Source organism: Strix aluco, chromosome W, assembly GCF_031877795.1.
Source record: "Strix aluco isolate bStrAlu1 chromosome W, bStrAlu1.hap1, whole genome shotgun sequence".
Classification (NCBI taxonomy): Eukaryota; Metazoa; Chordata; class Aves; order Strigiformes; family Strigidae; genus Strix; species Strix aluco.
The window spans coordinates 29,291,252-29,313,019 of NC_133970.1; the positions used below are offsets into that span (position 1 = coordinate 29,291,252).

The 21,768-nt window shown below is 42.3% G+C and overlaps 1 protein-coding gene across 4 annotated transcripts in view; it reads right to left on the reverse strand.

Annotated features, from left to right (window-relative positions):
• The window catches only part of LOC141917749 (proprotein convertase subtilisin/kexin type 5-like), a 256,235-nt gene that overhangs the window by 140,072 nt on the left and 94,395 nt on the right, over positions 1-21,768 (reverse strand). For 3 of the 4 annotated variants that reach the window (XM_074811170.1, XM_074811169.1, XM_074811172.1), the window contains 2 exons: positions 14,658-14,801; positions 12,249-12,325 (listed from right to left, as the gene is read on the reverse strand). In XM_074811170.1, the coding sequence (XP_074667271.1) occupies positions 12,249-12,325; positions 14,658-14,801 (221 nt within the window). Of the gene's footprint in view, positions 1-12,248; positions 12,326-14,657; positions 14,802-16,361; positions 16,478-21,768 lie in introns of those variants that run through there. The other variant, XM_074811171.1, reaches the window with a different exon arrangement.

The window sequence follows — 21,768 nt, forward strand, 5'->3', positions numbered from 1 at the left end:
GTAGTAAGTTACTGTGGATCTTGACATTCTGAAGTCTGTAATTAAGTTGCTATTTTAATCATAATATGTTTTACTAAATCACTTTGTTAATCTTTAAATCAATCATCTACTAAGTGTTGCTAAAATTCAACCTTTTGATCTACCTCACACCATTAATAAATCTTAAATTGCTATTGTCATAACCGTGTGAGATACTTTCATCTGCAACACATGGCAAAGTCAAAGATTTTTTACTTTATTGACCATCCAGTAAGCAGCAAAAGCTGATCTGCCTGTCAAATATCTAATATCTGTTCTCATTAAATGACTTGGGACATATTAGAGGTCTTCAACATAAGCAGCTTGTGTAAACTAGCAGCTTGTCACTGTTGGAAGAAAATTAAGCCTTTGGCATTTTATTGAACAACTACATTGATATGACTGACAAAGGAAAGTAATAACGAATTGCAATGGATGTATTGGTCTGCCACTGAAAAGAATGTCATTATGTTGGACCTGTGACTAATAATACAGTTCTTTCAACACAGATGCTTACGGGTAACAGTGAAATAACAGAAAAAGAATTAAGCAGCAAGACTCATCAGTAAACTGAAACAAGATGATTTGCATAGCAGGAATGACTTCATCCACAGCTGACTGTTGTCTTCAGCCTCTGAGCAAAAGAAAGCTCTAGAATAGGCCGGTACAATTTACAAGCTTCAAGATTTGCTGCCAATTTGTACAAAACAAAGTAAACTTCTGGCAGGACACCAACATACCATAGTAGTTGAAGATGCTATTGTCCCACTCTGGTTTTGACTACAAGGCTTGAAAGATTAATCTCTTTAACTAATAGAAATACATTTTCAGAAAGTGAGACGCTGGTTATCTATAGACTCTTCCAAACCCACAGTTAATTCATTCTTGTTCCTTTTTTTTCTCAGTAATAAGCCTCAGCAATGGAAAGCCTTCACTATTGGGTCTGGCTGGGATGGAGTTCACTTTCCCCATAGCAGCCCTCATAGTGCTGTGCTTTGTATTGGTAGCTAGAAAGGTGTTGATAACCCACCAGTGTTTTGGCTACTGCTGAGCAGTGCTCACACAGCATCAAGGCTGTCTCTCAACCCCCCCCCCACTTCCTCACCCAAAAAGGGCAGTAGGCTGGGGGTGGGCAAGAGGTTGGGAGGGGACAGAGCCAGGCCAGCTGACCCAAACTGACCAAAGGGATATTCCACACCAGATGACGTCATGCTCAGCAATAAAAACTGAGAGAAAGGAGGAGGAGAGGGGGTGTTCATTACTATGGTGCTTGTCTTCCAGAGCAACCGTTACTCATACTGAAGCCCTACTTCCCAGGTAGAGGCTGGACATCACCTGCTGACGGGAAGTAGAGAAAAAATCTGTTTTCCTTTGATTCCGTGTGTGGCCTTAGCTTTTTCTTTATTAAACTGTCATTATCTTGACCCACAAGTTCTTTTTCATCTTATTTTCTCCCCTCCTGTCCTGCTGAGGAGAAGAGTGATAGAGCAGCTTGGTGGGCACCTGGCAACCAGCCAAAGTCAACCCACCACAACTACTAATTAAAAGTAAAATGTTACCAAACAGATTCAGTGCCCTAATGTTTCATAGCTGTATGTAAAGCTGCACAGAAACACCTAACATAGAACCATAGAGTAGTTTGGGTTGGAGAGGACCTTTAAAGATCATCTAGTCCAACCTCCCTGCAATGAGCAGGGACATCTTCAACTAGATCAGGTTGCTCAGAGCCCCATCCAACCTGACCTTGAATGTTTCTAGGGATGGGGCATCTACCACCTCTCTGGGCAACCTGCTTAATTTTACAGCATTTCTTTTTACTTTCTATCATTCTACTCCTTAAATATGGCTTATAAAGCGAGGCAGAATAAACTAGATCATTTCATGAAACAATAGTGTATTTTTACGTCCCACCTTTACTGGGAAATACAAGTTGCTATTTTGCAATGTTGTCCAGTTGCTATAGCAGGAAGCAGAAATAAATTATCTTGCACATTACAAATTCTTACTTTGTAAAGTATGGCTTTCAAAATTGCTGTAGTTCTCTTCTCTTCTCTTCTCTTCTCTTCTCTTCTCTTCTCTTCTCTTCTCTTCTCTTCTCTTCTCTTCTCTTCTCTTCTCTTCTCTTCTCTTCTCTTCTCTTCTCTTCTCTTCTCTTCTCTTCTCTTCTCTTCTCTTCTCTTCTCTTCTCTTCTCTTCTCTTCTCTTCTCTTTTATGGGTCAGGATTAAGAGGAAGGAAGGGACAGGAGACGTTATAGTGGGGGTCTGCTACAGGCCATCCGAGCAGGAAGACCGAGCCAATGAGGCCCTGTATAGACAGGAGCAGCCTCATGTTCACAAGCCCTGGTACTCATGGGGAACTTCAACCACCCTGATACCAAACAGGGACAACACAGCAGTGCATAAGTGATCCAGGAGGTTACTGGAATACATTGATGATAACTTCCTTCTCCAAGTGAAAGAGGAGCCAACAAGGAGAGGTGCTATGCTGGACCTCGTTCTCACCAACAAGGAGGGGCTGGTGGGGAGTGTGAAGGTCAAGGGCAGCCTTGGCTGCAGGGATCATGAAATGGTGGAGTTCAAGATCCTTAAGGCGTCGAAGAGGGTTCACAGCAAGCTTGCTACCCTGGACTTCAGGAGATCTCTTCAGGGATCTGATTGGCAGAGTAGCATGGTGTGGGAGACAGGCAAGTCGACATCAGCCTGTCAGCTCTGCGCAGCCCCTGAGAAGCATCAAGGCTTTGATGAGAAACAGGCCTTGGGAGTAAGATAAGAAACTGCCGAGTTCTGCCGAGGTGGCAGGGAAAAACAACGGACAGCTGCAACACTGAACTGTGGAAAAGTACTGAACTGTGAGAAGTTACCGCTGCGTGAACAGCGTGAGAACAAGAAGGTGATTGGTCTGCACAGCGCGTGTTAGAGTGGTCTTATGCTGATAGGAGAAAAGGTTGAGAGCTGTCTAATTGCTGATTTGCTAATTATGAAGTAAGAGCTTTAACCAGAGCATAAGTATGTACTGTTGTAAGAATAAAGGGTCTTTCCTTCTGCACTTCATGGAGAGTCCGTGCCTCAGTTGCCACACATGGTGCCCCGTGTGAGGCGGCGATAAGCGTGACCAGCTTGGATCACTCCGGTGGCAAACTCCTCACAACTTAAGAGCTGCTGAAAGGAAGCAGGAGCCAGCATCAATCACCGTTGCAGGGTGAGCAAGGTGAGCTGTGGGGAAGCGATGGGTAGGTCTATACCCTCGGAAGAAAAGTCAGTGCTTGCACTGATGGAAAGACTGTTAGCTAAATATAAGGTGCATATCAACTCTCATGCCTTGAAGGGCATTTTAAAGTGGGTAGCAGCCGCGGTTACTATATTCACTGTTCCGATATGGGATAAAGCAGGAGCAAGACTGTGGGAGTGTGCAACCCGAGGGAATGAGGTTGCGGCAGAACTCTTACCAACATGGAGAACTCTTTTTGAGGTAATAAAAAGACAAGATAAGGAACATGGCCAGGCTGTTAATACACAGGGTGAGGACACATGTTATGAACCCCTGCAGCCCCCTCTGTCATCTACTCCCCCATTGCCTGATGAGAAACCACCTGATAATCAGAAGGAACGGCGTAAGACTACGCAAGTTTTATATGCTGGGTCTTTTGACTGTGATAATCTTTTAGACCCTGACCCTGTAAATCCTAAAAGAGAACCTGGCCTGTGTCCTCCCTTAGCTGGGGATGATCCGTGGGTAAAAGTGAGGCAAGAAGCCTTGGCGCAAGGGGATATGGACATGGCCAGAAAGATTGTTGCTCCTGTAATCTATGAGCCAGGACGTCAGCCACGTTGGGAAGGACTGCATTTTTCTGTTATTAAAGAACGACAGAAAAGCGTTAATGAGGACGGGCTTCAAAACTCCTTTACAACAGGTATACTGGAGGCAATCGCTCATGGCTATCAATTGGTCCCATGGGATTGGCTGGCACTTTTAAAAACGGTACTAACGCCGGCACAGTATTCTATCTGGAAACCGAGTGTGTGGATCTCTGTACTCAGCATTCGCCCCCCCCCACCTGCCAGCGCGGAGTTGGCAGCGGCGGCCCCGGGCCTCCCCGAGCCCCCCCCACCGCGGAGCAACCGCCTGCGGCCGAGCCCGGCACCGCGCCCTCGGCCCGCCCCGCCCCAACGCCAGAAGCGGCAGTTTTTACAGAAGCTGCTGACACTGGGATGCGGCGTCCCTTGTCTGTCACCAGGAGAAATAAACTGATTAAGGCTGCCCCACCGGCATATAAAAATGTAATCATACCTCTTTTGATTGATAAGACGGGAAATCCCCTTTCTAATGTGGTAGAAAAAAAAAATACAGCAGCTGGGTGACCTTGGAGAGTGCGGCCCCCGAGGGAGTGCAGGGAATCGAGGCACTCGAGACAGCCCTAGCGAATATATACACAGAGAGGGCTGAATAGTTCTGAAACTAAGGATCCAGGGACAACTCAGCCTATAGTACCTCTTCTCAAACCTCAGCGGGACCCTTCGTCTGCTCACAGAGGGCCCCCGTGGATTGATCAACGGTTCCGGAGGTGAAAGAGGATTGGGCATCGTTTTCTGACTTGTACCCTTTGCAGGAGGCGAAGGAGGGGAATCAATATTATGGTCCCCACAAACTGTAAATGCTCTGATTGACGCTGGAGTGGAAGCTTCCTTAATATATGGGAATCCCAGGAAATTTAAAGGACAACCTCTAATTATCACAGGTTTGAAAGGAAAACAAATTGAAGCTGTCCAAACACAAATAGAAATGAAAATAGGAAACCTCCCAGGACAATTGTATTCAGTCATGATTCCCCCCGTTCCTGAATATATAATAGGTATAGACATTCTAAAAGGACTAACTTTAAATCTTTCTGATGGTCAGTACACTAAAGGCCTTGATTTTAAAACAAAGAAGGGGGAATTCTCTGGACACACCACGTAATCAACTGGCAATGGCTTAATATACTCTTAATTTCTTAAACAGAAATCATTCTGCTTTGACAGCAGCGGAACGTCATTTTTGCACTATAACAGACTCTGCAATTAAACCACGGGTCTTGTATAAGGATCCCAAAGGAGACCCAACCTGGAGAGTGGATCTGCTGGTATGGGGGAGGGGGTATGCCTGTGTTTTATCGCCCACAGGTCCCTGGTGGATACCAGCAAGGAAAGTGAAGCCATATCGTGAGCTGGAAGGAGCAACCCTCCAACCCGATGCCACAGACCCCTCAACTGATGATGCAGGAATCGACATGCAGGCTACGTTCCCCTAGGAACTCAGTGACTGCAGCTATCACTTGGAGAAGTCTGAAACACTAAACATTATCCATTATTAGTTCTTGTTAATTAGTAAAATGTGTATTACTATTAGTATTTGATCATTAATGAAATACATAGGCTTACTAGTCACTAGTGAAAGATGCAGCTTAGAAAAAATGTAGTTATTAATAAGGATGAAATGCTATAAGAATGTGTGTATTCAACTTTCTTTGTTTAGCAATATTAAGAATTAAGAAGTCAAGTGTTTAACCTTATTAGAAACTCCCTTGGTTTTCCCCCTTGAGTGGTGGCCAGGCTCTGGGTGGAACCCAACAGGAGGATGAAATCAGATGTTTCCGCTCAAAGAAAAGTGCCAGTTATTTTGGCCTGCTGATTTAGAGGCTGGACCTGCTTGCAGCGATGTTGGATGCCTCACCTACGGATGGACGCATCGCGTAGGATTTCCGGTTTGCGAGGAAGGGCACTCTAAATCCTCGCTGCATCCAGGGTTCCCCAGCAATTGCGGATCTGAATGTTAGTACCCCATTAAGTAAGTGTGCTATTCTGTATTTTCCTTACTGTTTATTTTGTAGTACTTAGTCATATCCTTTAATTATTAGCAGTGAAACCAGCCTACTCTTTTCAACTAGTAACTGTAGCTGCTGTATTGTTTTTAGCCTTTTGTGGAATTATTTTATGTATACTGTGTTTTTTGAAGTTTGTCTAAACCTTAATTGATAAAGCTTTGAAACAAGTCTTGCAGGTGCAGCTACAAAACAAAGAAGGGGGAGATGTGGGAGAGAGGCAAGTCGACATCGGCCTGTCAGCTCCGTGCAGCCCCTGAGAAACAGCCAGGCTTTGATGAGAAACAGGCCTTGGGAGAAAGATAAGAAACTGCTGAGTTGTGCCATGGTGGCAGAGGAAAACAACGGACAGCTGCAACACTGAACTGTGGAAAAGCACTGAACTGTGAGAAGTTACCGCTGCGTGAACAGCGCGTGAACAAGAAGGTGATTGGTCTGCACAGCACGTGTGAGAGTGGTCTTATGCTGATAGGAGAAAAGGTTGAGAGCTGTCTAATTGCTGATTTGCTAATTATGAAGTAAGAGCTTTGGCGAAAGCATAAGTATGTACTGTTGTAATAATAAAGGGTCTTTCCTTCTGCACTTCATGGAGAGCCCATGCCTCAATTGCCACAGCATGGGATAAAGCCCTGGAGGGAAGAGGGGCCCAAGAAAGCTGGTTAATATTCAAGGATCACCTCCTCCAAGCTCAGGAGCAATATATCCCGACAAAGAGGAAGTCAGGTAAGAACGCCATGAGGCCTGCATGGATGAACAAGGAGCTCCTGGACAAGCTCAAACATAAAAAGGAAGCCTACAGAGAGTGGAAGCAAGGACAGGTATCCTGGAAGGGATACAGAGAAACTGTCTGGGTAGCCAGGGATCAGGTTAGGAAGGCCAAAGCCCTGATAGAGTTAAATCTGGCCAGGGATGTCAAGGGCAACAAAAAAAGCTTTTACAAGTACATTGGTGATAAAAGGAAGACTAGGGAAAATGTGGGCCCTTTCCAGAAGGAAACGGGAGACCAGGTTACCCAGGATATGGAGAAGTCTTTTTGCCTCAGTCTTCACCGGCAAGGGCTCCAGCCACACCGTCCAAGACGCAGAAGGTAAAGGTGGGGACTGGGAGAATGAAGAACCGCCCACTGTAGGAGAAGATGAGGTTCAAGATAATCTAAGGAACCTGAAGGTGCACAAGTCCATGGGACCTGATGAGATGCATCCTATGGTCCTGAAAGAACTGGCAGATGAAGTGGCTAAGCCACTATCCATCATATTTGAGAAGTTGTGGCAGTCCAGTGAAGTTTCTGCTCACTGGTAAAGGGGTAATATAACCCCATTTTTAAAAAGGGAAAAAAAGAAGACACATGGAACTACAGGTCAGACAGTCCAACCTCTGTGCCCGGCAAGGTCATGGAGCAGATCCTCCTGGAAACTCTGCTAGGGTACATGGAAAATAAGGAAGCAATTAGTGACAGCCAGCATGACTTTACTAAGGGCAAATTGCGCCTGATGAATTTGGTGGCCTTCTATGATGGGGTTACAGCGTTGGTGGATAAGGGAATAGCAACTGAGGTCATTTACCTGGACTTGTGCAAAGCTTTTGACACTGTCTTACACGACATCCTTGTCTCTAAATTGGAGAGACAGGGATTTGACGGATGGACCACTTGGTGAATAAGGAATTGGCTCAATGGTCGCACTCAAAGAGTTGCGGTCAACAGCTCAATGTCCAAGTGGAGAGCAGGAACAAGTGGCGTTCCTCAGGGGTCAGTATTAGGACCGGTGCTCTTTAACATCTTTGTTGGTGACATGGACAGTTGATTGAGTGCACCCTCAGCAAGCTTGACAATGACACCAAGGTGTGTGTTGCGGTTGATACGCTGGAGGGAAGGGATGCCATTCAGAGAGACATTGACAGGCTTGAGAGGTGGGCCTGTGCAAACCTCATGAAGTTCAACAAGGCCAAGTGCAAGGTCCTGCACATGGGTTGAGACAATCCCATGCACAAATACAGGATGGGCAAAGAGTGGCTTGAGAGCAGCCCTGTGGAGAAGGACTTGGGGGTAGTAGTGAATGGAAAACTGACTATGAGCCAGCAATGTGTGCTCACAGCCCAAAAAGCCAACCATATCATGGGCTGCATCAAGAGAAGTGTGGCCAGCAGGTAGAGGGAGATCATTCTCCTGCTTGTGTGACCCCACCTGGAGTACTGTGTTCAGCTCTGGGGCCCCCAATATAAGAAGGACATGGACCTGTTGGAGCAGGTCCAGAGGAGGCCACGAGGATGATCAGGGGGCTGGAGCACCTCACTTATGAGGACAGGCTGAGAGAGTTGGGGTATTCAGCCTAGAGAAGAGAAGGCTCCAGGGAGACCTTATGTAAGGAACTGAAGGAAGAAATGCCCCAAACATTCATTGACACAGAAAAGCTCAAGGACAAGCTGCAGCCTTTGGATTAGTCTAAGGAAAGTCACCCAAGGAAGCAGGAGTGTACTGAAGGATGCACCCCCACTTCCTTGAAGTTGTATTGACAAACTCCTTAGATAAGCCTCAAAGGGGGAGACATAGACTGAGCAAAACCCTATTGTGCAAGCCAGACACCATGCTTGCCTTGCCTAATGACTTGCTACTGACTAATGGTGCCTTCGCCACTGAAGTGGTAACAAGAACTGATAAGAGATGATAATTTCTGGGATGACTGATAAGATCTCTGGGAACAGAGGAAAAACCAAAGCTGGGCAACGACCACTGACTAGACTGGAACCCATGCTCCACCTTTTTCCTCGTCTTTTCCTTGTCATGGAAATGAATTTGTGGAATACCTGCCCTTCCTCATCTAGTATGCTAATCAGCTAATAAGATGAACTTAAAAAGGCAACAGAAACTTTTCTCTGTGTGCACCCACCACCCAGGATTACCGGACCTGAGACAACGCTGGATCCAGGGGTGGTGATCCGGATTTCTTTGACTCTTTCTCTCCTTTCTTTTTCTTTCCTTATAGATTTATAAGACACCACATTGCTTATTATCCTTTTCCAAGTTTAAATTGTTCTCTACTGCAAGTAAAACATTTTAGCCGGTTGTTTGGTGTCATTTCACCTTAATTTGATCTGGACAGGCTGGAGCGATGGGCTAAGGCCAACTGTAGGAGTTTCAATAAGGCCAAATGCCGGGTGCTGCACTTGGGCCACAACAACCCCCAGCAGCGCTACAGGCTTGGGGAGGAGTGGCTGGAGAGCTGCCAGTCAGAGAGGGACCTGGGGGTGTTGATTGACAGCCGGCTGAACATGAGCCAGCAGTGTGCCCAGGTGGCCAAGAAGGCCAATGGCATCCTGGCTTGTATCAGAAATAGCGTGGCCAGCAGGGACAGGGAAGGGATCTTACCCCTGTACTCAGCACTGGTGAGGCCGCACCTCGATGACTGTGTTCAGTTTTGGGCCCCTCACTACAAAAAGGACATTGAATGACTCGAGCGTGTCCATAGAAGGGCAACGAAGCTGGTGAAGGGTCTGGAGCACATGTCGTACGAGGAGCGGCTGAGGGAACTGGGGTTGTTTAGTCTGGAGAAGAGGAGGCTGAGGGGAGACCTCATCGCCCTCTACAACTACCTGAAAGGAGGTTGCAGAGAGCTGGGGATGAGCCTCTTTAACCAAGTAACAAGCGATAGGAAAAGAGGGAATGGCCTCAAGTTGCGCCAGGGAAGGTTTAGACTGGATATTAGGAAGTATTTCTTTACAGAACGGGTTGTTAGGTGTTGGAATGAGCTGCCCAGGGAGGTGGTGGAGTCCCCATCCCTGGAGGTGTTTAGGAGTCGGGTTGACATAGCACTTAGGGATATGGTGCAGTTGGGAACTGTCAGTGTTAGGTTAATGGTTGGACTAGGTGATCTTCAAGGTCTTTTTCAACCTAGATGATTCCGTGATTCTGTGATTCTGTAATTTAACCCGAGGGGATCACAGAACCCTTGCGATTCTCTGGGCTTCCAGTTCGGGTCGTGACACCTTATAGTGGCATTCCAGTACTTCAAGGGAACTTATGGGAAAGATGGGGAGGGACTCTTTATCAGGGAGTGTAGTGATAGGACGAGGGGTCATGGTTTTAAACTGAAAGAGGGTAGATTTAGATTAGATATAAGGAAGAAATTCTTTATTGTGAGGGTGGTGAGACACTGGAACAGGATGCCCAGAGAAGTTGTGGATGCCCCCTCCCTGGAAGGGTTCAAGGCCAGGTTGGATGGGGCTTTAAGCAACCTGATCTAGTGAAAGGTGCCCCTGCCCATGACAGGGGTGTTGGAACTAGTTGATCTTTAAGGTCCCTTCCGACCCAAACCATTCTATAATGCTATGATTCATATTTCTGATGATATTTTGGACACAGAAAATATAGACAGGCTGCTACTAAGGCTTTTCAATGCCCATGCAGTCATTTTATTTGTGTTGAGTTTAGTGGGAATTAGGGAAGGACAGGCTATAACCCTAACAGTTGAAGGTACTTAGGTGCTGCTTACCAGGCTCAGTATATCTGCAAATCAGAAATACTGAGCCTCTATGCAGAGGTTAGGCTGCCACGTAATCTTATACTGAAAGTATGCTCCAAGTTACCTCTGTGTCCAAAATATGGCTCTAGAATGATGCCCTACCTCCTGACAACACCGAGGAGGCTCAATACAGGTCAGCATCTGTCCTCCCCACCACCACATCTCACCTCAGGACCTTGGAAACTGGTCAATGATAGTATTCACTTGGGAGATATAGTAAGAAAATTCAAATCCCCCAGTCCTAGGCAAGAAATTAACCTGTCCAGTTTTATATCCTCTATCAATCTCCAACTAGCAATAAAATGTAAACCAACCTCCTCTGGATATGCTTTGTGAGAAAGTGATGGCTTCAGCACCCAGTTGAAGACAAAGATTCAGCCATCATTCACAGCTGGAGATACATGGCTCCTAGCAGCACAGTAGAGGTGAATCCCTGAATTTGCAGTTAAATTGGAAGGCCTCCAAGTGTACCCTGGCCATATCCCAACTCCAAGGACAGAAGTGTCTTCACGCAGATGAGCCAGGATGTGTTTCTAAACTGGAGAGTCAGGGCAGCAGGAAAGAAAGATGAGCCTGATGCAAGCTGGCAGCTCAGCTGAGAAGTAGTCAGAGAGGGCCGAGGCTGACTGTCACATCTTTTCTCAAGACTCCTTGACAGCTACTGATGGCAACTGCCTGTCCATCACGCTGAGTTTTGTGGATGACCATTGTAGGCATCTGGGGCATTGTCATACAGTCACCTTATTTCTCTGGTCAGCACTGCCACTGACGGGTTCAGGCATTTTCTCCACCTCTCTTATACCTATCTAGCTCTCCTCTGACTACAAGCTGAGCTGAATGAGGTACCTGACTGAAAAAGAATTTTGTTGTTGCTGTTGTTGGTAGCATAGTTTTCAGTTAGATTACTTCTTTACTCTGTATAGCTGCACAAAGGCTAGGGAAAGGGAGGAGGAATGAGCAACTATGAGGTAAGGAGTGGAGTAACCCTTTTGTGCTGACCATGTAATCACAGCCTTGTTTTCTCTGCAAAATCTCAACAAAACAAAATGTACAGACAGCGTGTTGACAAATAGTATGATTCACCTTCCTCTAATACATGAAGTTCCACAGAAAGGAATGTCTTTATGCAAAGTACCTATTTTGAAAATGTGACTGATAAAAAAACTACCCTCAAATATGCAATGGGACAGAGATGTAGCCTTTTTCCTGAGGGAAGGTGTCCCTCCCAGCATTTCCCCCAGCCTTCACCATAGCACATCCAAAGAAGAGCGGAGTTGGAATGACAAATACCAGGAAGTTGTGCTCTGCTGAAGGAGTACTATATCACTCATACAGATATATCTAACCAGTCATCAGCCACAGACAGTATAATCAGAAAGAACTGCTATTTCTGTTTTTTATATGGTATTTAGCAAACGTTAGTTTAAAATAAATGGCTAGACAGTAAAATCTCCATTAACAACTTGTGTATTTCTTCAAAGCACAAAATCTATAAAGTTCAACAGAGTCAGAAGCTAAGTCAGTTCTCACACATAACAAACCCCAATGACTCAGAGATATCAAAAAAAGGGAATTCACCCTTTACTGCATCCCAGTGGGATTAAAAATGGTTCATTTCACATGCCTAGAACTCTCAAACCAATTTTTATGTATTTTTAGACAAGTCCAAATGCATTCAAAGAGTAAGTATCATGCAGTGTGTGTGGGAGTAACATAAATACATATTTCACAGAGATTTAAATGCAAATCCCACTGCTTTATGAGGATTCAAGATTCCTGGAGTTTCATAGCAGAATTGGTACATTCTACTTGATGAGCTAAATTGAAAATGTCATGAATGTTGTAGTGCCTTACTTGTTCTCGTTGCTGGCATCATACCGAGGCATAGGGTCAAAATCATTTCCATTGACATCAAAACTGGCCTGTGAATCCTGTAGCCAACAGGGGAAAGAAAACCAGTTTCTCATTAATTAGCCATTGACTCATGCGGCCTATACATTCTTCAGCAGTTTTCTACAAGAGAGCAATTAGGCTAACTAACATACCTGTGGTTTTATGATGACTGCATGTTTTAGGCAAGGATTATATATTTAATAATTATAAGATTTATATATTTTATTTTATTGTATTTTTTGAAAAGGGAGTAAGATAAAAAATGCCATGAAAAAGCATAGTTCCAATGTCTGTGAGGAAGTAGAAAGAGGTATTTCAGTAAACCAAAAGACTATATTCCTTCTAAGAAACCTTCAGAAATTAAGCGTTCATTCTTAAAATCAGGATTTTGCTAAATGTTTCAAGATTCAAGTAATTATCTGCAAGATGACTGAAATTTCAGTCATTGTTTCAAGGAAAAAGAATAATATCACTATCCTAATAATATTTTTATTAAAATACAATTTGAAATGAAACATAAAGTACATTCCCATTTGGAAAAAAGTGTCTCTCTAAACATCCCTTAATTGGCTGGGAGGGTTCAAATATATGCAAAATTTCTGCATATTTTTGTTCCATATTTTACATTTACTGAGATTCGTAGAACTAAAAATAGTTTATAGAGCAAATAACTGCAGGTTTGTAGGGTTCCTGTTAATTAATGTCATAGCACGTGGTGTGTTGACATGTAAAGCAGCTCTTTTTAATCTCTTCTTTGTTCAAAGCCAGTTACCACATCCACCTCAAATATTCATGTTTGCAGCCACACCAGAAATAATCTGTCATATAAGGCATCAAGCAAGAAATGTGAATTGCACTGGGGAATTCCTTGTTGGCATGAGGAAAAGGAGAGAGAAAGTGGTAAGGGAATAAATAGCTACTTTGAATTCAGTGGAAGGACAGTACTGGGATGAAGTGACACCTGTGTCATTCAATGAGGAGGTAAAATTATATTTGGGTTGTTTAAATGACTTTAGAGTTTAAAATGAAAGATGTGTCATGCATTAGGATAAAACTAAGTGTATGTTGATAAATAGGTCAATATCCTGTCATTTGTCCTTATGCAGTAACTTCAAAGCTGAGTTCCACATGCAATGGGGAAGGATACAGATATAAGTGTGGCTAACTTTAAATAAATGGCTTTAGAACTGTGGACACCATTGTAGCTTTTGATGGGTTGTTAATATTGGTAGTCACCTTCATTTCTTGAATGCTCTGTCAAGATGATATGCTCCCTGGCACAAAGCCTGTGTTCAAGGCCCTTTTACAAGATCTATGTCTGTAATGGGCCTGAAGGTATATACATGCCTTGTGTGTGTTATTGTCACCAATCTGACTCAGTCCAAATATATTTGTTTCCTTACCTCATGTGAATGTACAGCTTGCACATTTAATTTCAGAAAAATAATAAGGTCCTTAAGGTCATGTGCTTTCAGGTAATGCCTATTCCTGAACCACGGGAATAATCACTCCAGCAAAGTACAACCCTAACATTCTAAACAGCTTCAAAGTGTGGCACTAAACCAAGAAATCACCACTAGAGAAGCAGCTTCTCCTCACATTACACAGTCCTTCAAAGGTATATTAAACCAATCATTTAAATGTGATGAGACACAACCAAACAAAAACCTTCTGAGGCTACATGAAACATAGGACACAGTAAACAAAGGATACAGTTCTCCTATTACAAATAGGGAGTGGGCTCACTGGAGTTAACAGAGATTTACTAGAAAGACCTCAAAATATTCTACATCTATTTTTAACTGACTCACAAGTCATGTCTTTTTCCTTTAATATTATTTCTAGCAATAAGACAAAAAATAAACATAAACATTAAAAATAAAATTGGATAGGATAGGATATGCCTAAAATTACAGTCTTTGAGAAGAGCTGCTGTATTGCTAGCTAAACATATTGACCAAAAATGGACTTCATCTTCATGTATTAACTCAAAAGCAGTGTATTCCATTCCTAACTTCTCAGAGTGTTCAGGATGTGAGGATATTAAGTAAAATAATCACAGAGAAGAGAAAGAACATCACACAATTGGTTCTAACCCTTCAGAAATGGACTCAATTGTGAAAGGCATACAGATATATTAAAGATGTTAAGACTGCATATAGTTTTAACTAAAAGAATACAGATTACTAAAAGCTGTTTGTTTTCCTCCTGGAAGAATATTTTCCTCCTATTGGCGTTACTACTTGAGGAATATGAACCCTCCTCCCTCCCTCTTCCGTCCTCCTTCAGTAACTTGAATATGATTGTCTTTGAGCAGCAAATTGCAGGGTAATAATAAAGCAGCAAATCTAGAACAGTGCAGAGACTCACATAATTTTGCATCAAGTCTGGATGGTTTCTTTCAATGCCATCATCCAGGATAGTGACCACAACATTCTTTCCAGTGTAGCCTCTCTTCCAAGCACCTACTATATTCATATCTGATTGGCAATGATTGGTGTTATCACTGCAGTGCTAAGGAGAGAAGAGGAGATAAAAGTATTGGATGTTGCAGATGATTACTTAACAGTGTCGGTTTGAGATATTAGCCTATTCACATTAACATTACCGTTTAAATTAGCAGATGAGCATATTAACTTGAATAGCAACTATACAGGTTCAACATCTTCATTTAGAAATGTAGGGATAATTTAAAAAGAAATACCAAATTAAATGACAGTTGCTAAACCTGCTTATATCTCTTTCAAATTACTCTTCATGTTAAGCAATAGAAAAGGGAAGTGTTCAGCCACACTGAACAACTAGAAGCCCTGTGTAAAATAAAGCATCTATTCCTGACTGTTAAACCCACGCATTTGAAATGTGCATTTGAATAATTTGATTTTTTTTTTCTTCAGGAAAACAAATCATATGTGGATAAAAGTAGACAAATGCCTGTACAGAAACAGCCATGGAAACAAAACCTGCTTTTTGGAGTTTATGTGTTGTATAACTTCTTTACAGAATGTCTGGAAACTAATCCAGATTCTTTTTTATCTATAAAAGGCAGCTTTTGACAGGTATTGTGCAACAACAGCAGACAAGCAGCAGTGAAGAACCTGTAATCAAAACAACATTCTGAAAAACTTGCGGATTAAGGTATCTGATGAATTGTAGATAGTTACATTGAGAACAGCCTGGGGAACTACTTTCTGAGACACCCAGTCTGGTGTTGGGGAGAAAGTTCATTTAGGGTATATTAAAAATGAAAGCCCTTTCCTTGACACGAATGCACCCAGTACATATGAAGAAATATGGCTTGCCATGGCAATGAGATGTGAACCTTGGGTATTCATATGCCCCATTAGCAACTCCAATCAATACGCAAAGCCGTCCCCTGTAAAGTAAATCAAACCAGCCCCTCATCAGCACTGCTTTTCTCCACCTCCTCCCCTCAGCCAGAGCAATAGGTAAAAAAGAAGGGGTGGGGGGAAGGGGGGAAGCAGACAGTGGGAGAGAAGAAAAAAGAAATGGGAAAAAAAAACCAACTTGAAACTTGTATCATAGCAACAGCAGCCACATGAGCATGGTCGGCATTCACTCCCTCTGCCCCACAGAGTAACATTAAACATTATATTGAGATGTTCCTATCTCAGTGTAATGTTTAAGCACTCTACAAATTGTAAGGAGTATAAATACATTGAAAGATGCAGTTTGCCTTGACTTAGTCCATCTCTGTCCTCCTGAACATAAGCACGCTGAAGGCAACCATTAGCCATGTTCAGTGCAAACTGAGGTCAGATTGCTGTCAAATTGTGTTTTCTTCCTCCTCTTTCTCCCATTCACAATACTTTCATATAAAAAACAGGATTTAAGAATGTTCCCTGTATATAATATATAGTCTTGCTCTCTTTCCCTAGTGTGCGTATGTCTGCCTATACATATATGTATGTATGTATACATACAAAGGCATTTGAAGGGCTTTAGGGACCAGTTCCAAGGAATGTCTAGGCCAACCTTAATTTTTTTTCCAGTATATTGCTTGGAAATGTTTGCACTGCTGGTTTTATGAAATTAATTACACTCTAAACTCACCCTCTGTACACTGAATATAACAGTTGTAGACATGAGACTTTCTAATGTAAATCAACAGAGTTAACAATGTGTAGTGTTTTCAGATCCCTTTGCATTTTTCCAAACGTTACTGAAGTAAGCATCAGAAAACACCTGCAAGAGAGATGAATATTATCCTTCACGTTTTTCTGGTGTGAAGACATGGAGACAGAGAGGTAGAAGCAAATGCCCCCAACTACAGAGCAAACCCAAGAGAGCTGCAATAGGCAATTGGGATTCCTGGGTCTGACTACCAATCAGATTTCTTGGAGCACCTGTATGCTGAAGAAGTGTCTCCAAAGTCAGCAACAAAATCAAAATATTTTCCTACTGGATTAAGAGCAAAACCAAAAGTACTGGTTTTGGCTGGGACAGAGATAATTTTCTTCATAGTAGCTAGTATGGGGCTATCTTTTGGATTTGTGACCCAAACAGTGTTGATAACATAGGGATGTTTTAGCTGTTGCTGAATAGCACTTACACAGCATCAAGGCCTTTTCTGCTTCTCACACCACCCCACCAGTGAGTAGGCTGGGGGTGCACAATAAGTTGGGAGGGGACACAGCTGGGACAGCTGACCCCAACTGACCCAAGGGATATGATGTCACGCTCAGCAGTAAAAGCTAGGTGAAAGAGAAGGAAGGGGGAATGTTCAGAGTGATGGCATTTGTCTTCCCGAGTAACCATTGCGCATGATGGAGCCCTGCTTTCCTGGAGATGGCTGAACACCTGCCTGCCGATGGGAAGTAGTGAATGAATTCCTTGATTTGCTTTCCTTGCACGCACAGCTTTTGCTTTACTTATTAAACTGTCTTTATCTCAACCCACAAGTTTCTCTCTTTTACCCTTCTGATTGTCTTCCCTCATTCCACTGAGCGGGGGAGTGAGCTGTGTGGTGCTTAGCTGCCCACTGGGACTAACCCACAACACCAAGGTAGAAAGTCCTTGTTTATCATCATTTTCATCCAATATGTATGTTCTCTTTATCTATGTCGACTGGAGTGGATCACTTTGATTCCTAACTATTGTCTCATGCCTTGACCAAGTTGTGCAACCAGCTAGACCATTACACTGATCCTTCATCCCCCTTCTCTGAAATGCTGATCAATCTTTTGGCTGCTTTGCTGTCTGTCTTGTCCTCTCATCTTAGGGGATGAGCCAGTTGTTCTGCTTACAGGCCAGTCAAACCATTCAGGCTGAGCACCTATATGTGTTTTTAATCCCTTTCTTCTTCCAAGTTCTTTAGCTCTCTGCCAGAAGATGACTGCTTTTTCCCTTAATAATGTCAGCACAGTCAGTTGCCCTCACTTACCTTACCTGAACTTCTGCTTTTATGGTGGCAGCAGAAGGGCGGAGCATAGGGGTGGGTGGGTGTAATTCATTAGCTGCTTTGCTACCTGCATGTACACAAACAAAAGATATATCTGCTGCTTTACTGAGTGCTCTATTGATTCTCTCAAAAGATGTGCCAGATCAAATTGATATTCAAGTTGCCTTGCTCTGCTCCAAGATTGGGCAGAAAGCCAGTCTAAACAAACTCTTTCAGTATAAAAGAAATTCCAGGGGTAAAGCAGGCATAACTGCATACCCACATATAACATTGGATCACAGAATATATAAAATAGGGACAGAGAATGGAAAGGCAGTGGAGATGCATCCAAGCGTGAGTAGTTCAATAGCAGATGAAGGGTTCAGTTCTTACTGTTACAATATACAATTTAATCTCAAGTCCTATTAAAAATAGCATGTTTTCTCTTCACCTCTATTCCTTACTCTTCTTCCTCCTCTCACTTCTTTTTTACCTATGCACTTACCTCCCTGTTCCCAGACTTGTTCTTCTTGTCCAGTACTGTCCTTTACCACTTAAATTCCAGTTTTGTTTGGTTTAACATCAGATCTCAGATCTCTGTAGTTTGTGATTTTCTCTATTTTAGTTTGATTATTCACATTGCTCTCAAAGCAGTCAGATTTGGCTTTTATCAGAAACACATTAAATCTTGAAGTACAATTACTCTTCAGAGTATTATATAGTATTATATAATATATAATATGGTATAGATGTTCTGTTCCATATGGTATAGATATGCTCTCTTTTCTGTCACTTTAAATTCCTCTTTCCTTCAAAATACTTTCTTGTTAGGAATTTTCCACTATTGAGTTCCATTCTATTATTTTCCTTTAACATCAATCCAAATTATATTGCTAGCTGCTTAGCAGAGGTCTTTAATGAATTTGTAGGCACTGTTTTGATTTACAGTGTTACCCAAATAAAAAATAATATATCTGTCATGATAATAAAAATTAAGTGATTCAGACTGATTGAATTTTGTATCAGTGCGCAAGTACTGAATTATCTAATTTTCAATGTATTTTTTCTGTCTTCTCTTTTTAGAATAAAAACAATCTTTGTCATATTAATGTACAGAAGCTGTGGTGTTGCAGTGTTTTTATTACATCTATTAATCTTTGAAATATTGTTTTGGAATTTTAAAAGGAATAGTATAAACCAGGTTAGTCTATGGAATTTCCCCCTCTCCCAGCAGATAAAGTAATTCAGAAATTTCCTGCATTAGCAGCATGACTAGACAACTGCAGTAAGCCAGCACCATTTCAACATACATTGTTTACATCTATTGCATGGAGGATACCATCAAAAGGAATACACAATCCCTCACACAGTTACATAGAGTAATTTGATTAAGGTTTTTAAAAAGCAATTAAAGCATGATGTTTGTCTTTGCACTATTTAACTGGAAAATGTTAATGATACCAGAGTTGTTATTTAATAGGAACCATCTGCAGGGTTGAGAGACTCTTGAAGGACCTGTAGAAAGGAAGAGGAGCATAATAAGGAAAATTTCAGATACAAAGCCTTTCTCATACTTGGAATTCATGTCTTACAAGGGTAAAAGGCCAAAAGAATCACTTGGACACCTTTTGGACAGACAATTTGGAAGCTCTCTTTTGCAATTAAAAATCAGACATGAAATTAGAAAGGTTTTCTGTTTTGTCATTGTATTCGATGTCAGAAATGTGCCTGGATTCTCTTAGCTATTTTGTGACATTCTCTCTAAAAACTAGCTTACTGTCATTATCATTATCTTATTGTTTTCTGTCTGCTGAACTAATTTTGGTGGTTTGAGGCTTGGTGTATCCCGTTAGTGATCGATTACTAAACTGAGAAATTGGGAATTATAGAATCATAGAATGGTTTCGGTTGGAAAGGACCTTAAAGATCATCTAGTTCCAACCTCCCTGCCATGATCAGGTTACTCAAAGCCCCATCCAACCTGGCCTTGAACACTTCCAGGGAGGGGGCATCCACAACTTCTCTGGGCAACCTGTTCCAGTGCCTCACAGTGAAGAATTTCTACCTTATATCTAAATCTACTCTCCTTCAATTTAAAACCATTACCCCTCACCCTATCACTACACTCCCTGATAAAGAGTCCCTCCCCATCTTTCCTGTAGGCCCCCTTAAAGTACTGGAAGGCCGCTATAAGGTCTCCCCAGAGCCTTCTCTTCTCTAGGCTGAACAACCCCAACTCTCTCAGCCTGTCCTCATAAGGGAGGTGCTCCAGTCCCCTGATCATCCTTGTGGCCCTCCTCTGGACTCGCTCCGACAGGTCTATGTCCCTCTTATTTTGGGGGCCCCAGAGCTGAACACAGTACTCCAGGTGGGGTCTTATGAGAGTGGAGTAGAGGGGGAGAATCACCTCATATTAATGGGCAAAATCTTTTGGGATTCCAGAGCTAAAAATCAAATTAAAACAACGACTGTAAACTTCTGTATTTTGCCATGCCTTTTAGTCTATAAAAAACAGAATAGAAATGAAGTTTCTAGTCCTGTGACATGCAGTCTCTCAGAAAGTGTACATTATGCCCTCTATAAGTCTTCATGAGGTACATAGCATTGATTTCCTGAGTTAGCAATAGTTGAAGTTCTTATCAATATCTAAAGAAAACAGATAAATACAAGATAATAATCAGAACAACATAATTTTAAAGACCAATCATGTGAGTTGGCAGGTCTTGGAACTAATTTGGCAGAACATTACACATGCTTCTGACCCCATGAAAGCTCTGAAATACTAGTCCCTTTATAGCATTTTTTTAAAAAAAAGGAACAAGAAAAAAAGAAAAAAAACTCTTTCAGGTTTCATTAGAATAGTAATTGAAGGGTCCTTGGCACAAACTCTGCAGATTACAGTCATGTTCTTTACATCAGTGGGATGTGTCAGCTACTAAAGTGTGAGCATGGAGAGGACAGAGAAATTGTACAAGATTGCACACAGAGGAAGGACAGTCAAGGGCCTATGCATTGACCTTGATCAACACAAACAGGGAGAAGATGGGCACACAAAGCCAAGAAATGGATCCTGGCATTTTGTGGAGCTATCAGAAAAAAAGAGATCATCTACCTGTTTTGTGAAGGGAATGTAATGTGGGATATTTGGCATTCTTAGCTCATCCAGTGTGACTGACCCAAAATCCTCTAAAATAGAAGAAAACTCAGAGAAGATGGGACATGTGATGTGCCCATGAAGCTCAGAGAATAAGGCAGGTTGTGACTGACCACAGCTGTTGCAAAGGAAGCTGGCTTTATCTCAACACTAAGGGGATGTCAGTTGAGTGGATCAACTAGTGGTGTAAATGTTTCTCCCTGAGCTCATTAAAAGAGTGTGAATGTCTCCCTGAGTTAGCCAGACCAGCGTGGGGGGAGTGAATACATGGCTCAGTCCAACATAGAGTATAAAAACTAGACAACTAACAAAAGAATTTCAGAGAGCAATGGGCTTGATCTGGCTTCAACCCACGTATTCTTTTCCAGCGATTGGGGATGGCCAGCATTGTGACAGTGAGCATATTATAGACACCAGTAATGGAGATCACATTGGTATTATGCTTGAACTGTGTATAGCAATTGCTATGTTTCGCTAAGTGTAACTTACATTTATATTGTGTTATGCAGTATATTTTGTATCACTGCTAAATCAGAAATCCTGTGTAATATCAACTGTCTTCAAATAGGCAAATTTGATATTAAACATTACACCCTCCATGCATGGAATATCTAAAAGAACCTAGTCAGAGAGCATTGGACTCTGACATCTGGGCAAATGCATAGGCAGAAAAGTTTAGCGGGTTTTTAACTTCAGTAGAGGAGACATCCTGATGCTATGTTCAGCTTTCTGAGGTACAGTTTCATTCAGTGTTCTAAGTTAAAACTTACCAATTGTTTTCTCTTTTCCTGAAAAAAAAGAGAAATAATCTCTTTTCTTTATGCTTTTGATGTGATCCAATTTTAAAATGGAATGAAATAAGTAATCAGGAAGGTTATCAAGAGAACTGGAAAGGTAAGCTCCTTATTAAAATGGCTCATATAATT